The sequence below is a fragment of the Triticum urartu genome, chromosome 1 (assembly GCF_003073215.2).
Source record: "Triticum urartu cultivar G1812 chromosome 1, Tu2.1, whole genome shotgun sequence".
Lineage (NCBI taxonomy): Eukaryota > Viridiplantae > Streptophyta > Magnoliopsida > Poales > Poaceae > Triticum > Triticum urartu.
The window spans coordinates 365,461,337-365,480,457 of NC_053022.1; the positions used below are offsets into that span (position 1 = coordinate 365,461,337).

The 19,121-nt window shown below is 44.0% G+C and overlaps 1 protein-coding gene across 1 annotated transcript; it reads right to left on the reverse strand.

Annotated features, from left to right (window-relative positions):
• Positions 1 to 5,456: 5,456 nt before the first annotated feature.
• LOC125533732 (T-complex protein 1 subunit alpha-like) lies at positions 5,457 to 11,968 on the reverse strand. The gene is made up of 17 exons (XM_048697098.1): positions 11,684 to 11,968; positions 11,480 to 11,544; positions 10,493 to 10,582; positions 10,320 to 10,406; positions 10,164 to 10,223; positions 10,006 to 10,056; positions 9,814 to 9,909; positions 9,397 to 9,462; positions 8,849 to 9,066; positions 8,539 to 8,635; positions 8,148 to 8,234; positions 7,586 to 7,720; positions 7,395 to 7,499; positions 6,665 to 6,793; positions 6,478 to 6,581; positions 5,754 to 5,844; positions 5,457 to 5,672 (listed from the first exon to the last, which is right to left on the reverse strand). Exons 1-17 carry the CDS (start codon positions 11,754 to 11,756, stop codon positions 5,589 to 5,591), a joined length of 1,638 nt encoding a protein of 545 aa, XP_048553055.1. The 5' UTR covers positions 11,757 to 11,968; the 3' UTR covers positions 5,457 to 5,588.
• Between the last annotated feature and the right edge of the window lie 7,153 nt (positions 11,969 to 19,121).

A 19,121-nucleotide genomic window follows, 5' to 3' on the forward strand; every position in this document is an offset into this window, starting at 1 on the left:
GAATTACGAACAGTTTTTAATAAACAAAAACAAAATTTTAAAATATGAATCATTTATGAAATCCCCTAACATATTAAAGTGCGAACACTTTTTGGCGAAAAGGAACAAAATTTTAAAACACATTTTTTAAACCTGAACAAAATTTCAAGTGCGAATAGACTTTCAAAATTTGTTCCCAATTTTTTAAATGGAAAGTGTTCACATTTTGAAGTTTGCTTAGGTTTCAAAATGTGTTCTCATTTTTCAAAAAAGTTTGTGTTTTAAAAAATTGTTCGTGTTTTGAAAAATTGTTCTCACTTTAAATTTTGTTCAGGTTTAAAAAATTGTTCATTTCTCAAAATTGTGTTCATGTTTTAAAAAGGTTCAAGTTTGAAAAATGTATGGGGATTTAAAAATGGTCCAGGTTTCCAAAAATTGTTTGTAATTTTCAAAAAATGTTTGTAATTACAAAATTAGTTTGCATCTTTGAAAAATGGTTGGAAATTGAAAAGTTATTTTTATCTTTTGATAATAATCGGATTTCAAAATTGTTGACAATTTTCAAGAAAATGTTTTCGAATCTCCATGATGTGTTGTGTGCTTAAATATTTTCGCGCTTCTCTTTTATCATCAAGAGTCATCAGTTAGAGTGGTTAGCTAGAGTAGTTTAGCAGCGCTAGATCACTTGTTCAATTCCCTGTGAGTCTTACATTTTTTGGTATTTTTATGTCACGTATTACTTATAAAAGAAAAACATGATTCATCCTGGTGGACCGGCCCAGTCGCTTCCAGCCGCATCCAACGATCCCAGATTGACCTGTTGCCACGTCGACAATCCCTTCAAAAACCTGCTCAAGGTTTAAAGTAGACCGGGATCATAGAGTTCTGTATGCTGATTTCAGGGATTAGAAGTTTAGGGTTTGATTCAGTTTTCGCTACAAGTTCAAGGTTTATTTTAAACTTTTTCCCTTATAAGCCATGTGCGTTAATTAGAGTAGCGGCCTCTTCCAGCATAGTAGGCGTGCATATATGCTTGGATGAAGTGCTACACCTACGAGACACATTTTACGCGTGCATAGATGCTTGGATGAAGTGCTACACCTACAAGACACATTTTACGGGATCTTTATTACAGATGGATGGTTGTGTCAAATGCTTGGAGATTACTAGATTAGCGGCCAGAGTGGCCTACCATGAAAATCACAAGGGGGATTGATTGGTGAGGGAGCTTTCCCTAAGACCAATCTCGTGAAGAATTGTCCGTGAGTGTACTACTCCCTTCTTCTCATTATGCAGGGTGTGTAAGCTTTTGGTATGGAAATTAGTGTAAGACCAATCGCAAATTACTAGTAAGCCATGGTTACGGAAAGTTTCCTCGATATTATCTTTTAACAAATATGGTTGGTCGATCCATAATTAGCAATGGTTAACTTACAATGCCTAACAGGCTTTAGATTTGGGAATTTTCTGAAAAGCTTATACGCGTAAGATTTCGGGGAGGGAGTATCATTTTTGGTGCTAAAAGGACCTAAAGAAAAGATGAAATATTAAATGCAAGAAAAAGTTTAGCAACTAAACACTCCTTGATGCATAAGTATTTTTCGCTAAACTTTCTTCATTTTACTAGTTGTATACTCTAAAATGTAATTTCGTCTAGGTACACACGTCTGGATAGCTCGGTCCAGACGGATGCGGGCAGTTTGAGGGTCAACGTTGGAGATACCCTAATCTCCATTTTCCAAAAAAGGAAAACATGTTTATTTATTTCTGAAGAGAGCCCTCCATCTTCAGTTTCCATCAAATGAAACCATTTACTTTGATTGCAAACCTTGCATCGTTTCTTCCTGGGTTGCCAAACTCATTTCTCTCCCTTTAATTACCCTATCACATCAGATTTTTTTACCCACTTGACAACCTTACCATCTACATAAGGTGGAGCATTGGGACAGGGACTTTAGACCTGAATACCGTCGGCTCCAAACTCCAGTCAACTGACCGTTACCACACTGAACCTAGTTTAGGGAAGGTGAGTTGTTTGTTTTGGAAAACTTTGACTTCAGGTGAAACTCACTAAGGGTGGAGTGCTTCACCATCCGATTATGGACCAAATCACTCTACTTGACTTAAAGGCATGCGTTAGTTTTTGGATCCTCCAAATCAGGGTTGTATCATAATAACATTCTCAAGTAATACATGCACGTGCAATCTGTTCCAGCGAGCAGCCAACGCCCTAAACCTGTGGCGCGCGTGAATACAGACCAGTAGAATATACTCCCTCCGTCCCATAATGTAAGGCATTTTTTGACACTAGAACGGAGGAAGTATTTCCCTTCATTTGTACTCGATGCATGGATGAAAAAGGACGTGTATCTACTATAGCTAGACAACTTCAATTGTTTTTTAGAGAATGTTGGCACGTTATTGATTAATGAACATCATTACGTACCTAGTTCATCGCGAATGCAATATGGAATCACACAACAGTAAAATAATTTACATTAAGCTCACTACTATAAGCTGACTTATGTTCGAGTAAATTTAAAATCACGAAAAACATGAAAGAAATTGCAATCATTAAAACCAATCGTCGGAGTCTTGATGTCAGAAACAACAACCCCAACACTTGATCGATCTTTGACCCTAGACTTGATCCTTTTCACCAAGAGAGACAATATGGAGCTAGAGAGACACTTATGTACCCTTCAGCTTAGCAGACATCCAAATCCTGCCAAATGGCAAGAGCCTCGACAAGTTTAGGCTTAGTAGTATCTAGGTATTGACCATTGCAAGCAACAAGATATATCCCGGTCGTGGTTCCTAACCACAACCCAATGCATATCTAACGAATTAAGGGAAATATGGGAAACATCAACTACTACCGTAGCTGCTCGTGGTGGATCCATTGAAGAGTTGTCGACGTGAACTTGCGCCTAGGAGCAGGCTCGGGCTTCGAGCAGTGTTGCAAGACCAATTGGACATAGCTTGTATTATTGAAGCAACTTTCCTGGGATCCCAAGATGCACCATTGCTATGGGCATCGTTCCCCGGTCCCCAGTGCCATATGGTAACAGTCATGAATGTAGCATGAAGCTTTGATTCACAAGAGAGAAAGTCCAACAACCATTCTCGGGCATTCAAAAGCCCTTTTATGCACATCCGAATGTTGAAATCATCTTCGGCACAACTTCAAACCGAATAAGTGAAAGGGTAGATAAAAAAGAGGTGCTCTACGTGCTTAGCTTGGTTGCATAAAGAGCATCCGCTGCCAGTTGAGATGTGGAGACTCACCAGCTAGTGACCGAAGGGTAGATATTCTTGCACAAAACGCCACAAAACAATCTTCATCTTGGTTAATTAATAGTCCACTGTGCTTTCCAATCCATCTCTTGTACTTTGAGGTTGGATGTCATTCCTTGAGCCTGTCCACTCCTAGAGGAGAAGAACGACTTACCTCAGGCTAGATTATACCCAGACTTGACCGAGTAGAGGCCAAACTTGTCATGTGTCCAGGATAGAAAATCCTCTCCGCCATATTGGCTAATCGAGAGTTGCAAAATATGGTTAGCAATCTCACCAGTAAAGAAACTCCACACGATTTTCCTCGTCCCAAGACACAAAAGGTTTAGTCATCAAGAATTGAATTGTAGTACCATCTTGGATACGGGGTTTGGAGCCAAAAGTCCAAGGGATATCTCCAATTGTTTTGCGCGATGCAAGAGCATCTCTAGCCCATCTCCATAATTCATCTCCCCACTCTATTGTTGTCCTTTAATTCCCGATATTTTAGGGAATTAAACTTTTCCCATCTAGCCCATACCTCAAAACTTAAGCCGCCAAATAATTTCCCTTTGCCAATTCATCCAAACTTTTGCATACAAACTCTATTTGAATATATATTTTCACAAAATATTAATTCAAAACTTAAAAATTTAAACACACACAATTCAAATACATATCAAACGTGTTGTTCTCAAACTTAACCATTCAAATTCAAACACAACAAATGGTCCAAATGAACAAATAATCCAAACAAAACATGATAAAAGTACAAGAATCAAGTGCTATGAGGTTGTCAATGGTGCTCCACAAGATCTTCTTGGAGTTAGTGTGATCTTATCGGTTCTTGATGCTTGGATCCTGTTTGGGTGACCTTCCGGCTCCAGCATGGCACCATTGTGGAGGAACCACAAATTCTCTAGGTTAGTTTTCTTATCCTCGGTGATCATGTTAAGTAAGATATTGTCATGACCTGCCACATGCTCCGGGCTTCCAATACTCAGGAGGGCCATAGACAATCACAATGCTTTTTTTTTGAAGCACACCAAAACTCTCTCAACATCCTTTTTAGAATATTCAAAGTGAGATGTATTTTTGCCTTGATGTAAGGGCAACTTCAATGGACCGACGCATTTCGTCCGCCAGCATCTGTTTGGGTCTGCATGGACAAAAAAAATCCCAAGGGAGAGTGACATGGGTGCTACGCCTCAACAACAGCATTGCATCGTCGATGTGTACTACGCGACAACCGCCAGTGATCCAAGAGTGCCCTAGCAACAATGCACTTCAGGCGGCCATGGCGACGTCCACTTGCAAAACACCGAAGGCATAGCTTGCACCGGGCCTGATAGTCAGGGGGGTCGTCGGTATTACTGCCAACTCCGGCAGGTGGTCACCGCCCTCCTGTTTGATGCTTGACTACATCAAGAGTGGAGGCGCATGAGCCCATGGAGCCACGGAGAGCGTCGTCGTGGTAGGGATAGCCAGCAGCAAGGGAGGACCTCAAGACGGATCGACTGTCAAAAGCTTGCGGTGGCACGAATCCATGGACCATGGCGCTTGAGCTCTGGGGTGGCGCGGAACAAAGCGTCGTCTCGCAGATCCGGCGACTCTACGGGAGGTGGGGGAAGGGAGGAATGCAGGGGCAGGAGGCCCACCGACGACCATGTAACTTCAACAGGCCGTAGCTCACAGCTTCGCTACCTTCAGCCTTCTTGCCAGAATCGAGGATGCGTAGTTCTACGAGGAGAGGCGGCTCGTCTAGCACGCGGTCACAGAATCTGACGATTCTCATCGACACACATCGAATCCGATTGCGGGGGAGCCGCAATGGGCCAATCCGGCAAGGAAGAAAGAACTAGGGGGTGGAGGTGGCCGCGCAACAGGAAGGGTAGGGCGACGACTTGCCATGGGTAGGAAAGGTGGTGGGAAGGCTCTTGTGGGGAAGAAAGTGTTGGGCGGGGCATGGCCAGGGCGGGGCGGTGCAACGTAGGTAGAAGGTGGCAGAGGCATGGTGAGGTTCAGGGGACCTCGCACTAGAAGGAAGGTGGGTCACAGGGGTGGAGGGAAGTGGTTTTGTAGTTCTATTTTTTAGAGAAAGGGGTTTCAGAGTGGTTCGCCTATGTGCACTCGGGCCTGTTGGGCCCTTTGGTTGGTTCGGGGGGTTGGTTCAGAGGTGTTAGTAGAATAATATCTACTTTCGTACAACATTCTACGGGAATATCCATGAATCGCAAGAGCAACAAAAACATTAAGAGCATTCTTAGTCTAACAACCAACCATCACATAATACAGTCCACTGGAAACCGTAAAAAATGGGAGTGCCTAAGATGTTACTCTTCGTTCCAAGACTCTTCCTTGGTAAGCTTGATCATGTCATCAATCCTTACAATAGTAATGGCCGCTTCAGTGGCGAACTGCAATTGAAATGAAAATTGGTGAAATAAATCACAAAAATCACAATCCCATCCCATGAACATAAAGGCAAGTGTACCAACCTGAATAATCTTTACTTTGCTCATTGTTGGCTCAATCACGCCATATTCAAGGTTGTTGCGGACGATTCCTTTCACAAGGTCAAGACCCATGCTGCATAACAGAAATCAAATTACTTTTACGAACAAAAGATGTGCAACAGCCATAAAAGAACAGCAAATGGCAAATATAATGAAATGTTCCAAGATACAAATGGATTCTAGATGATAGCTATTACTTCCTCTATCTCAAATTATAAGGTGTTCTAGCTTTGCATTAAGTCAAACTTCTTTAAATTTGATCAAATTTGTAGCAATATATATCAATATCAACAATATCAGAAAAAGTATATTATAAAACTATACTTTATGGTGGATCTAATAGTGTTGATGTTGGTACATTTTTCTATAAAACTTACAGAAGTTTGACATCTTATAAGTTGAAATGGAGGGAGTAACTCAGAAACAAGGCTGGGAATGGAGCTTGAGTGTAAAGAAGAGAAACCGAAAGGGTAACTGTTTGCATCTTAGTTACGCATATCCTAAAAATTATCACTGTTCTTTTATGGAGGTTGGTTAATCTAATAATACACCCGCAGAAGTTTAAAATGCTCTTGAACTATCGTCTTTATGCAGTAATGAAGACAAGAAATTCTTCCAGCGTAGTCTTCAAAGGTCCACGTCCTTGCAAAAGGTAGAAATATGGTTCACACAGATAAGTAATGAAGATGATAAATTCTGTAGTTACCTTGAATAGTGTTGCTTATCAGCCTTTATTTGAGCGGTATGATGATATGCCCTAAGCTTCGCAACGAGCTCAGTTGCATCCTTTGCAGCATTAACAGAAAGAACCTGCCATGAAAATATGACGATTCTAACTAATAGGATCTGCGGCTAATTCTGCAAGTAATATAATCAAATAGAATTGATAAAACCTTTGGGATAATTAACAAAGATTCTGCAAATTCAGCAATCGCTAGTTGTTCCCTAGAGCCAAGAGTAGTAGCGAGATTCTCCAAGTACACAGACAATGCAGCTTCTACTGCACCACCACCAGCAACTACCTGAAAGACCGAGGCATGTTACACACAATGCAGACGATGATAAACTTCTGTGTTCAAAACAAAAATACAATGCTTGCTTTACGTGTCAGAAGAAAAGGATGCTTCGAAGCACTTCATTGACTGTCTACCAAGAAGTTTAATGATATCAACTTTATAAGGAATGCCTTAAACAGACATCGTGATTAAAGCATTAGTTGCTAATTTAAATGATGATTCTTTTTAGGAATATTACAAGGTATATTTCAATGTTCCTGTTCTCCTTCAAGCATGGAAACATTGTTCTAGAATTAGGGACTGCTGCTACAGGAAATATGGCCTCAACAAAAGATAAATACTCCCTCCGTTTCTTAATACAAGACGTTTCGGAAAGCTGAAATTGCTTGCCAAAACGTCTTATATAGTGAAACAGAGGAAGTATTAAATATTAGAATCAGGCAGCACCAGCTAGCAGTTTAACCGCAAGCCACGCAAGAAACAAGAAGAATAATACACAGGTCTAGTTAACGCTATCACGTCCCAAAATTTCTAGTTATGACAACATCATTATGTTCCTGTATTCATCCAGAGGGAGCCAACAAGGAACAGTGGCAATAAGTTGTACCATATTGGATTCCAGTGTTCTCTTCACAATGCAGAGTGCATCGTGCAAAGACCGCTCAATCTCATCTAGCATGTAGTCATTCGCTCCTCTAAGTATAATTGAGACCTGCACAAAACAAATGTAAGTGTGATGCAATATATAGTTCCCACTCATATCATGACTAGGTCAACATTGGCACAGAAAATACTAACCGCACTAGTGTTCTTTGTGCCTTTCACCAGAATTACATCATCGTCGGCAATTCTTTCTTCCACAAATTCATCAGCATGTCCAAGGAATGATGGATCAAATGTTTCTTCAGCTTCCATGTCAGCAAAAGTACTCAGCTGCACTTTCGCACTTCATTAGGATGTTGAAGTTCACTTAGGATGAAAAGGCTAATCTTATGCTTATTTCTCAGAAAAACACTGATAAAATTTGCCGGAGTCAATAATTTTCTGTTATTTGCATCAACTCCACCCCATATGATATACAATTTAGCACCTCAAAGTTCTTACGCTAGATTAGCAAAGCATACTCAGAAACCGATGAAAACCATATAAACGTAAAGCAATGTTGTGAAGGCATTTGGTTCAGATGATGTGTTGCAATATTGCCTTAATCTCTTAAGTACAGATCGATCAACTTTAGTACAATTGCAATCACAAGTAAGTTCATGGGATCGAAGTCAAGAAGGCATGAATGAAATTAAAAAGAATTACAATATTGAAATACTTAGTACTGCTTCATCATAGCTATCGAAAAGGTCCTTACCATTGTTGCACCAGTTGCCTTGGCAACATGACACAAATCCTCCTTACGCACACGCCTCACTGCAATTGCTCCAGCCTCAACAAAGTACTGAAATGATGTATTATCACATACACAACATATTTAGATAGTAACAGGAGTATTTTTTAAGGAGATAGAAGTCAGATCTAGCACTCAGGAATTGATCAAGATACTATGTAATGAGCATCCAGAAAATTCTTGATGCCCGACCCTAACCAAAACTAACAGTAACTAGGTAGAATATCAGCAAAAACTGACCACTGAAAGCAAAGAAATTACGTAAATAGTTTCTGCTACGGTGCTGGGCATTATACCCAAAATCATATTAAAAATAGGTAAATAAATAGATTATGCTTGAATAATAGAAGCATACCTTCAATGACATATCATCAATTCCCTTGGTGGTCAATACAACATTAGCACCGGCCTTGAGAATTTTCTCAATTCGCTCCTTTGTTATGTCAGATTCTCTGCCAAAAAAAAGTAAGGTATTCGGTCCTCTTGAAGATCGTAAAATATAAAATAATTTGCTTTCAAATCCAATGACGGAAGGCATGGGGATCCAGCATAAGAAATGGGGGAAAATATGCTAAAAGGTCAAAATAGAGCATAGTAATTGCTGATTCATTCAGGAGATAACAGCAAGCAGTGAGAATGCAGTGCAAAACTGAAAATGCACATACCTCTGATGGATCTTCTCAAGTTCTCTTGGATCAGATACAAGAACTTGAACGCCCATTTGCATTTTTGTCTTCTGGAGGTTAAAATCAAGACAAGCGATTTTAGCAGCCGTTACTTTTGTAGGCATTCCTTGAGCTGCGCGGCCTGTGTTCAGCGCATAACCATTGAGCAGGTGACTTTCCTTAGCGCTTTTACCATGAGCTTTCAAAATATTAATGCTCTGCAGAAGAAAGAAAACTATAATTATAAGTAAACTTTTAAGAAATATATCAGAATGTATTTTAAAGAGGACTCAAAAACCATGTCCAAATAGAATCATTTAGATGAATCTCAAAAACATAGACAGCACGATGCTAAGGCATAGCTAATACATAACGTGACAAATTGGTATAATAGATGTGCCTACAGTGCCTACATTGCCCAACAATAATATAGGGGATAACATCTAAGCCTGTATTCAGAATGAAGCAACCGAGTTAAAAACAGCTTTCACAAATTTTCTTTCGATGAAGTAATACAGTAAGTTTGTACCCTAATGCACTTTACTTGCCTTGATTGGATACTTCACTTCTCCCTTAGCATTTGTAGTCTTCACAGCTTGAACTGCTTCGACAACCTATAAAACCATAGCAGTTCATTTAAATAGCACGTAGTTTGGAGCAGTGTTAACGTAAAGACAGCTGGACCTTAACATTTGGCTCCAGTGATGATTATTTAGATAAAAAATATCAGGCCACAGCAAACCATAGCAGTGGACAGAACACCTCAAAGTTCATAAACTAAGTACTTACTTTCTCGTCTAAAAGTACTTATTTTAGAGTTAACAAACACCACAGATCAAATATACAACAAGCATAATCAAACATAACAACCATACAATCAAATTCCAGAGTTTTACAGTAGAAAGATAAGTTAAAAAAAAGGCATGATTAAGAAACCTGAGGTACACATTACCATAGGAACTTACCAGATTTGCAAAGAAATCACTGTCGCTGTGAATCAATTTTGAAGACATGCTAGTTTTTGCACAGTTAACAAGGGAAGCTTTTCCAAGTTTATCAACCTGAAAGTGTAGAAGAATACGCATGTCAGCAAGACAATAGGCCTTGAAACGAGCAGCAAGATGCGGCCATTTGTTCAGCAGACAACATGGTTTTACCTTGACAGAGAGCTTTTCTTCGACATACTTGCAAGCCTCACGCATAGCGAGCTGATAGAATATGAATGCAAAAAAAAATGTAAGAGATGATGTGACTTCAGAATGTTCAATCAAAATTAAAATGGTAATGCTGCTAAAATAAAGATTAAAAAGCTCACCCTGTAGCCACTAATAATTGAGGTCGGATGGATTTTATTCCTCTCAAGTTCATTGGCTCTCTGGTAAAGAAAAATTGAACATCATAAATTTGTATGCATAATGCTTGGGGAAATTCATAGCGAAGTAAAACCTGCCGCTAAAGTTCCATTTCATACCTTGAGCAACTCTGCAGCTATGACGACAACAGATGTTGTTCCATCACCAACCTCCCGATCTTGGAGCCCGGCCAACTCAACAAGAACCTAACAAAGAATGGACCCCCGAAAGGATAAGCACGAAGCAGCAACAGAAGCAAAAGAAAAATGGGAAACTAACTAACAGGCATCACCTTTGCAGCTGGGTGCTCGACTTCCAGCATCCTCAAAATGGTTGCTCCGTCATTTGTGATTGTAACATCGCCAATATCATCCACCAGCATCTATAGATACACTAAATCAGTTCATTCCAACAAGGACGCGGACGTTTGGTCTATGGGCACATATGTACCCTATATGCAAAAATAATTTAGTAATTCAACAAAAAGTCAAAAAATTCTGAAAATATTTTTGAAATAAACTTCACCTTTCGTTGTACTCGTGAGAAAAGTTTCACAAAAATAAAATTCCTCATTGACTTCTTTTCAAAAAAGACAATTTTTTGGTCAAAATAGCGTGAGTAATGACCTATAATAGCAAATAAATTTTGTCTTTTTCGCTATGAAGTCAACGTTGGTTTTTTTTTTGTGAAAAATTATATACTAGTGCGCAAATAAGTCAAGTTTATTCTAAAAATAGTTCATAACCATTACGACTTTTTGTTTAAGTATTAAAAAGAAATCCTCATATAGGGTGTATATACAACCAGGAACCAAAGTGCATTTCCCATTCCAACAATGACTTTTTTTCCTTTTGGAAAGGTTCGAACCATGATTATTTTCAAAATTACAGTGGATGCACTACCATCTAACTTCACTGTTCGTTAGTAGATTACAGAAAGCACATCTACCTCTTCATCATCACTGGCAACCAAGTTTGCAGCTGAACAACATCCACACCAAACAAGCAACTCTTGCACCCCCATTCTAAGTTTCTAAATTCTAACACGCAGATCATAACTTCGGATCCTACTCATGAAGCAGCGAGCAATGCCCAACCAAGTAGTCCCTCCGCTCATAAATACTATAAGTCTTTGTAGAGATTCCACTATGAACCACATACGGATGTATATATAGATGCATTTTAAAGTGTAGATTCACTCATTTTGCTGCGTATGTAGTCCATAGTGAAATCTCTACAAAGACTTATATTTAGGAACCGAGGGAGTAGATCGAAGGTACCTTATCCAGCCCGACGGGCCCGAGCGATGATTTGACGATGTTGGCCACCACCTGGCATCCCACCACTGCAATCACAGAAGCACGAAACGCAAATTAAACACACGCGCGCGCGCTCGGACGGCTACCCAGGCCACTAGATCTTACAGACCCCGCGCTACTCCCTGGCGCTGATGAGTAGGACGATCACGAGACGAGGGGTGTTACCGTTCTGCGTGCGGACGTCCTGACCGGACTGGCGCTCGCCCAGGATGTCGGGGGTCTGTGCCGTGATCGCCATGGCGGCGGCAGCGGAGAGTGAGGACCGAGGAGGCAGCACTGGAAGGTTCGAGCGGAGCTCGGCGATGGAGAATGGGTTTTTGCTGCTGCGGTTTGCGTGGGATCAATGGGGTTAGGGTTCAACTCTCTCTTGGCTGGGCAGTCTCCTTGACTAGTAGTTGTCACGCCTGCAGTTCCTGAACATGCAGCGGACTGAAGATGAACTAGAGTGCAGCAGCGCAGTTGGGCCTTGGGCCGCGTCTTCCTGCGAGGGCCCGTACTACTTAAGCGTGTGTACTTATCAAAAAAAAAAACTTAAGCATGTGTAAGCCACTGTTAGAATTTAGAGCAACTTCAATGGGCGACCCAAACGAACGGCGCATTTGTCCGCTTTTTGTCCGTTTGGGTCGACCGCCCGCCCGCCGTCTGCCCAGTTTTGCATTTGGGTCGGCAATGCGCCCAACGCGTCGACCCATTTCATGTCCGCATTCAACTTTTAAATAAAAAAGGCCCGCGGCCGATCATGCCAGCGGGCATGTCTCATGCCGGCATCATGCCAGCGCCGGCATACAATGCCGGCTTCAAAAACACCACAGTTCATGCTGGCGCACTCGCCAGCCGGCCGTCACACATGCCAGCACACAAAAAATGATGGGACTTGAGTTCGACCACGCCATCGCGGCTCCTGTGGTCATGCCGGCACACCTGTCGGCATACAAAAAAGATGGCCCCTCGACGCCATAGATCACTCGTCGTCGAACTTGAGCACGTCGGCTTGCATGTTCTCGAACCACGACCTCTTCCTTGGCGACAAGGCGTTGAGATTCACCTTCATGATCTCCACCCCGGTCATCATGCTTGCACAAGCCACTTCTTTCGCCTTTGTCTTGGCGTTGGCAGCCTCGATCTCTAGCATCTTGGCTTGCTTCTCCGCCTCGAGCTCGAACATCTTGGCTTGCTTCTCGGCGTCAAGATCAAGCCTCCTCCTTTGTATCTCCCTGGAGAGGCGGGAGGCCTGCGGGTAGACGTGGAAGCCGGGGACCGGGTTGCAATCCGATGCGCGGGGTGAGTCGGGCATCACCATCCGAGGAAACGCCGACGAGCCAGTGCTGGCCGCAGCGACGATGGCTTGGACAAGGCTGTGCTGGCTAGGGTTTACCCCAAGCATGCAGAGCGCATCCCTCGTTGCCGCTGCGACGCGAGCGTTGTTGAACTCCTGCTGCGCGGCGGCGAGGTGGCGGCCTGCGCAGCGGTCTCATCCCTCGCGTCCGCGGCGTGCCTCCGGCCCTTCCTCTTGGCCGACTCCCTTGCCCGCTTTTCGGGCGTCAGCGCCTTCTTCGGCTTGGTCGCCGCGGCGGTCTTGTGCGGGGCACGAGGCTTGCCTTTCCCGGAGGGGGCGACGGCGCTGGACGAGGCGAGGGAGGCGAGGCCGACGACGGCGTCGAGGTCGAGGTCGATGGCGTCCTCCATGGCTGGTTGGGAGGCGGGGCGCGCGCGGGCGGGAGCGTTTTTGGGGAAAATGGGGGAAAATGGTGGTGGCTGCCACCGACAGGCGGGCCCGGGGAGAGGAGTAGGCGCGCGCACGTCCGTCTAGTGTCCGCGCCGACGCAGATCCGGCTCAAAATTGGGTCTGGAATGGGTCGCCCGCGGACGAAGAACGGACGCGGGCGGACGAAATGGGTCGCCCCATTGGAGTTGCTCTTATCGTTCATCTATATCTATATCTATACCAATATAAAAAGACCCAAAGAGGCAGATCCAATTAATCTCGGCCATCAAATCATGTCAATCCAACGACTTAGACTGCTTCAATGTCGAGCGCTCAACACGTTTAGCATGCAGTTAATTTCATGCCAAATATGATGCTAATCACATAATAACACGCAAATAATATCCTACTTAATATCTGCATGCACTTAATATACTTCCAAATCAGTGTGCATTGCACATACACATTGACTAGTCGCCTAAAAAAGATTTATCGTTGATCAGAATTGAGAAGTTCTTCTAAAAAAATCAGAATTGAGAGGCAAATCCTCACACTCTTTTGCTCAAATTTTTTTAAAAATATCCTCACTATCTTTTGCTAAAAATAAATAAATAAAAATCCACACCCTCTCGTTCTCTCTTCTCAAGTGTCCCCCTTTCTCCTCTCACTCACACCCTCTCCTGATTCCCATCACCACATGACATTACAATCTGGTAATCAGAGCCACCAATTTATTTTCTTCCACCTCCAGCCGTCGCTGATCTCACACTCTCTTTGTCGATCGGTAAAATCCACCGTGCTAGAGGCGATCCATCTCGGTGAATCGCTCGAAATCCTCTACGAGGTGAGATACGGTTTGGAGCGAGACTATGGCGCCACCATCCAAACCATCTACCTAGACCCGCCACTTTCTCACTGCCATGGCTGAGGCCACCGACCAGTTGAAGACGCTGATCAAGATGGTCATCCACTGCCTCAACGCGAACAAAGTCACCACCGACCAGCAATTTGAGATGCAGCTCGTTTACAACGAGCAGGTTTCCCACAACCTCAAGAATCTGGCCAAATAGATCGACCTTACCCAAGCCGTCGATGAAGCGCACAAATCCACCCCAACCATCGGTCATGCAGCTGCTACAACGGTAGGTGGCACCTCGGCATCAAAACATGACCGCGTGCATGGGCTCCTCCACCCACTTGCCTATTGAAAATATGTCCCGAAGGCAATAATAATTGTACCTTTTTCATGTTTATAATTAGATATATTCTATACTATAACTGCTATGGCTCTTGAATATGTGATTCAGAGGAAAACCCATAAGCACATTGTGACGCCCCCGATTCAATCGTACACTAATCATACACACAAATGTATACGATCAAGATCAGGGACTCACAAGAAGATATCACAATATAACTCTAGACACAAATTAAAGTCATACAAGCTTTATATTACAAGCCAGGGGCCTCAAGGGCTCGAATACAAACGGGTCAGCGGAAGCAACAATATCTGAGTACATACATAAGTTAAACAAGTTTGCCTTGAGAAGGCTAGCACAAACGATAGCGGTGGTCAGAAAGGCAAGGCCTCCTGCCTGGGAGCCTCCTAACTACTCCTGGTCATCGGCGGTCTCCACATAGTAGTAGGCATCCTCGGGGTAGTAGTAGTCGTCGGTGGTGGCATCTGGCTCCTGGGACCCGTCATCTGACCGCAGCAATCGGGTATGGGGAAAAGAAGTAGCAAAGCAACCGTGAGTACTCCTCCAAAGTACTCGCAAGACTTACATCGGAACTATGCTAAGTATGCATCGGTATCAAAGGAATGGGGCTATATCTGTGGACTAGACTACAGAAATGCCAGAAGAGAAGGGAAAACCTAGCCTATCTAAGATTAGCATATTGAAGCATCTTGCAGCATTAGAAGAGTACAAATTAGCATATTATAAAGTAGTAGTATGTTGTAGTAACCACGCCCAGAGATTCTTCCTTGACTCCCTGCGAGAAAGCAATCCCGGAGCCATCATATCCATTTCATGCCTCAACATCCAGTTCTAGTTGTATCGATTGGGATACAACTCCGAGCGTCTGTTACCATGGACATGGCTATTCGAATATATTAACTTTCCTGCAGGGGTGCACAAACTTCACTACTAGGGAAAACCTTATACACAAAAATTTAGTAACAACGCGGGTTAAAAAAGGGCGCTAGTGCTAGATAGCAGTAGCAGTTCAGAATAAACTGCGCTGCAGATACGATTCTAGCAGTAGCGCGTGTGCCCGTAAAAGCGCTACTACTAATATTCCCATTGCTGGAACGATGGGCTACGCATAGCAGTAGCGGCCTTGCAGGAAGCTCGCTACTGCTAGGGCATGAGTAGCAGCGCGTTTCCCTATAACAGCGCTACTACTAATGAAAATAAAATAAAATGAAAAACAAATAGAAAAGTAAATGAAAATGAAAGAAACAGAAAAAGAAGAAAGAAAAAAATTAAAATGTAAAGCAAAATAAATGAAAAAGCGAAAAAACAGAGAAAGGCTTAGCTGTAGCGTGTGTTAGTAAGAGGCGCTGTAGCTAACGCAGCTGCAGCGCGTTTCCAGGACCCCCGCTTTAGAAACAGAAAAGGAAATAAAAAAGAGAGAAAATTACATATGTATAGCAGTAGCACGTTTTGGAAAAAGCGCTATAGCTACCTTAGCTATAGCGCGTTCTGCGAAACGCACTACCGCTAGTTTTGACTTAACCAAAAAACTGTTTCCCCCCGGCCACCACTTGCCCCCCAAATCTCTCAACCCACCCCGCCGCAGTCTCCCCGATTCACCGTCGCCCCACTTCGCCGCCGTCTCCTGCCAATGTTGACGCCCACGGAGCCACCAGAGCCGTGCGCCGTCGACGCCACCGGAGCCGCCCCCAACGCCACGGAGCCGCGCGGCCTCATCAATGCCACTAGAGCCGCCTCGACGCCACCGGATCCTCCCTCGCCACAACTGCCTCCCTCACCGTCACCGGAGATGCCCCTGCCTCCCTCGCCACCACTGCCTCCCTCGCCACCACCGGAGCCATCCTCTGTAAGCCCCCACCCCTCCTCTCTCTCATGCATAGGTTAGCTAGTTTAATTATGTTAATTATCTAGGTTAGGGCAAAAATTTAGTTAGGGCTTTGACAGAGAAGTAGTTAGGTTAACTAGTTTAATTAGGTTAATTACCTAGGTTAATGCAAAAATTTAGTTAGGGCTTTGACAGAGAACTAGTCAGGTTAACTAGTTTAATTAGGCTAATTATCTAGGTTATTTAGGAAAGTTTTATTTTAAAGATGATCCCTTCCTAGACTTTTATTGATGATTATATCTTTTCATTGAAGTGGTCATGTTGTTTGTGCCCAAGTGGCTTTGTTGTTTGAATGAAGCTGAGTGGCCTATACTCCCTCCGTTCCTAAATATAGGGTGTATAGTTTTTGGCACGAAAATTAAAGAACGCACGTGGAGTGAAAATTTCACAAGTTTTGGGCGAGATTACACCTGACTAATTGACATGAGAAAATAGAGGAGTTTGCCTAATATAAGTAAATGTAATCAAATCCCTAAAAAAATATTCAAACGAGTGGTGCAACGCAAGACACCTTATATTTCGAACTTTTTCTACAAAATCTATACACCTTATATCAAGGAATGGAGGGAGTATATGTTTTGCCGGAATGTTGATTCATTTCCGTTCTGGCAAATTTCAGGTTCTCGATTTGTCCACTTTTTAGCAAAGGTTATGCCGAAATTTTCCGTGAATTTCGGCATGACTTGTGCTACAAACTAGGACATATCGAGTGCCCGGGATTTGCCGCACCAGGAAGGAGTCAACGTTCCTACAAAACATAGGCCTTTTGTATGTCATTATTCATTTTATTAGGTCTAGAATTAATTTACTAGATTTAATCGTAGGAAACATGGCTAGCAACGATGAAGGACAGGGTTCTGGTGATTGCGACGACGTCTACTGGGCGGCAGACGAATTTTTTAGCCTTGCCGATGATCAACCGGTGGCATCGGGGACTGAGACCGACACGCAGCCCGATGCTGAGACTGAGACCGGCGCTGAGACTCAGACCGACATCGAGACCGGCGCTGAGACTAAGACCGGTGCTGAGACTGAGACCGGCGCTGAGACTCAGACCGGCATTGAGACCAGCGCTGAGACTAAGACCGGCGCTGCCTCGGGGAGCGGAGCCGGTGTAGAACAGAAAGCAAAGAGGCAGCGGCTTCCTAACAAACTCAAGACTACTAGACTGGTGGTCACGGAGGTGGACGACGACAATTTTGAGCCAAAGGCGCCCGAGGAAGCATGTCGATGCTACGTCAATCAAATAGGCTGCATCATACGGACAACCGCCACCATCAACGATGAGAAACTACCGAAGATAGAAAATACGAGGAGCTCCCTCCTAAAGAAGTTTCACCAGATATTCTTGTTCCCGGTCCGGAATGAGAAGGATTATGAAGATCCATATGAGGACCCGGCAATGAAGAAGATAAACAAACATGCCATGACCAAGTTTAGCAATGCGTTGGCTGCCTAGAAAAATCAAGTGAAAGCAAAGATCATCGACAAGAAGGAGCCCTACTCCGAGATTGTAAAGGATAATCCGACAATCACGGAAGAGCAGTTTCAAATATTCAAGGAGGCTAGCAAGGCCGAAGCTGCCAAAAAAGTCTCAGTACATGAAGGGGCTTCAAGAGAGGAACATTGGGAGCCACCACCTTGGAAGCCGTGGTTACGGCGGAAAGAGGTCCAAATGGGCCAAGGAGGACGTGGAAGCCGCGAGTCTTGGCATCCCAGACCCCTTGGCGGATTTCACCGTCCCGCAGGAGCGTGACGTCCTCAGGGCCCGGCACCGTTGGGACCCAGTGAACAAGGTTTACGAGACAACACCGGTAATTACGGAGTTCATGAGACTGCTGGTAATTTTGGTTTCTGATTAATTCGACTGCACATGTTAGTCATATTTGTAAACGATCCTTGTGCCTTTTGCAGAGAGAGCAGCACCGGATTGCGGCCGAAAGCGACTCGCCGTCTGAGGCATTGGCGAGGCCCAAGTGAGACACTCCATTCAACCGGGCGTTGAACATATTGAAACGACAACCGGTGGATACTCGACCGTTGTATGGACGCGTGCACGGTGTCGGAGACGACGCCACGTGGAAGAAGTACTACCGTGAGACCACGGAGGAGAGAAAGGAAAGATGGAGGTTAACTGAAGAAAACATCGACAAGAAGGTTGAGAAGAAATCATCTCAAACAGTCGCAATAGCGGTAGCTGCCGCAAAACAGGTGGTTGCAGATTTGTCTACTTCCTTGGTGACGGGCGTTATCACTTGGACAAGGCAAAATCCAGAAAAAAATGCAGAGGACTTTCCCCTTGCCGACTTCTTGGGGAGCAGCTCGAGTAGCGTTGCACCCGCACCTACTCCCGCACCTGCTCCCGCACCGGCTCCCGCACCTACTTCCGCACCGGCTCCCGCACCGGACGTGCTCGATGGTGCTTCATCTTTGGCTGAGCTCGACGCGCTCACGGTATCTGTCACACCAGCCCCCTTCAATATAAATGTATAATCTCCCTTTTTCGTTGCCTTTCGGATGTCTCACGTCGCAGACTTTTCTTTGCAGGCCGACGAAACCCCGTGCACCATATTGTACACCATCGGCGACCAGAAGGTGGACGTGGGGAAGGCGACGATAATGAAGCCGAAGGAACCATTGTTCCATAGCCGGCCGATCCCCCCGAACGTCTTCAAGGTTTCCGTGGCCAGTGTCAAACCGGGCCACGAGAATTTGCCTCCTCCAATACTAGCGGGGGATGACGACGAGACACCGTGACGGCTTGGTGATTGTTGCAATGGGTGGGTGCTGTTG

Coding starts and splice junctions, on each gene's coding strand:
- LOC125533732 (XM_048697098.1), bottom strand. CDS start 11,756: ATGGCGATCACGGCACAGACCCCCGACATCCTGGGCGAGCGCCAGTCC. Junction 7,721..8,147: donor AGGCAACTGGTGCAACAATG/GTAAGGACCTTT, acceptor GCGAAAGTGCAG/CTGAGTACTTTTGCTGACAT. Junction 6,582..6,664: donor CTTTGTTAATTATCCCAAAG/GTTTTATCAATT, acceptor TTTTCATGGCAG/GTTCTTTCTGTTAATGCTGC.